Raw genomic sequence first — 413 nt, forward strand, 5'->3', positions numbered from 1 at the left:
CCGGCCCGGGGCCGGGTACGCGCGGCCGCGGCGCTGCCGGCAGCCAGGGGACAGGGCGGGGTGGGGGACCCCCGCGGCGGCGCCGGGGGCCGCGCACCTGGTGAAGGCGAAGGCCATGAGGCTGAGGATGGTGAAGCTGAGGAGGGTGATGGTGTGCGGCCGGTAGAAGAACTCCAGCGTGATGTCCTCCACCTGCTGCTCGTTGATCATGCGGAAGTGCAGGCGGTAGTTCACGTCGTCCTTGCTCAGGGTCCGGCTCCCCACGCACGACGCCATCTCGCCCCCTTCCCCTCGCCTCAGCTGCGCCTCAGCACAGCTCGGGTTCTCCTTGGCGCGGGGCGGCGCGGCCCGAACCAGCCCGGCCGCCCGCGCCGCCTCCCGCTGAGGCGACGCCGCTGAGAAGAGAAGCGCCA

At 73.1% G+C, this 413-nt stretch overlaps 1 protein-coding gene across 3 annotated transcripts in view; it reads right to left on the minus strand.

Annotated features, from left to right (window-relative positions):
• PTDSS1 (phosphatidylserine synthase 1) overlaps window positions 1-307 on the minus strand; it is a 28,549-nt gene extending 28,242 nt beyond the window's left edge. For 2 of the 3 annotated variants that reach the window (XM_010577077.1, XM_010577075.1), the window contains exon 1: window positions 98-307. In XM_010577077.1, coding sequence (XP_010575379.1) covers window positions 98-276 — 179 coding nt within the window. In that variant the 5' untranslated portion in view covers window positions 277-307. The remainder of the gene's footprint in view (window positions 1-97) is intronic. The other variant, XM_010577078.1, reaches the window with a different exon arrangement.
• Window positions 308-413: the final 106 nt, after the last annotated feature.

Source organism: Haliaeetus leucocephalus, unplaced genomic scaffold (genome assembly GCF_000737465.1).
Source record: "Haliaeetus leucocephalus isolate CR32 unplaced genomic scaffold, Haliaeetus_leucocephalus-4.0 Scaffold555, whole genome shotgun sequence".
In the NCBI taxonomy this organism is placed as follows: Eukaryota; Metazoa; Chordata; class Aves; order Accipitriformes; family Accipitridae; genus Haliaeetus; species Haliaeetus leucocephalus.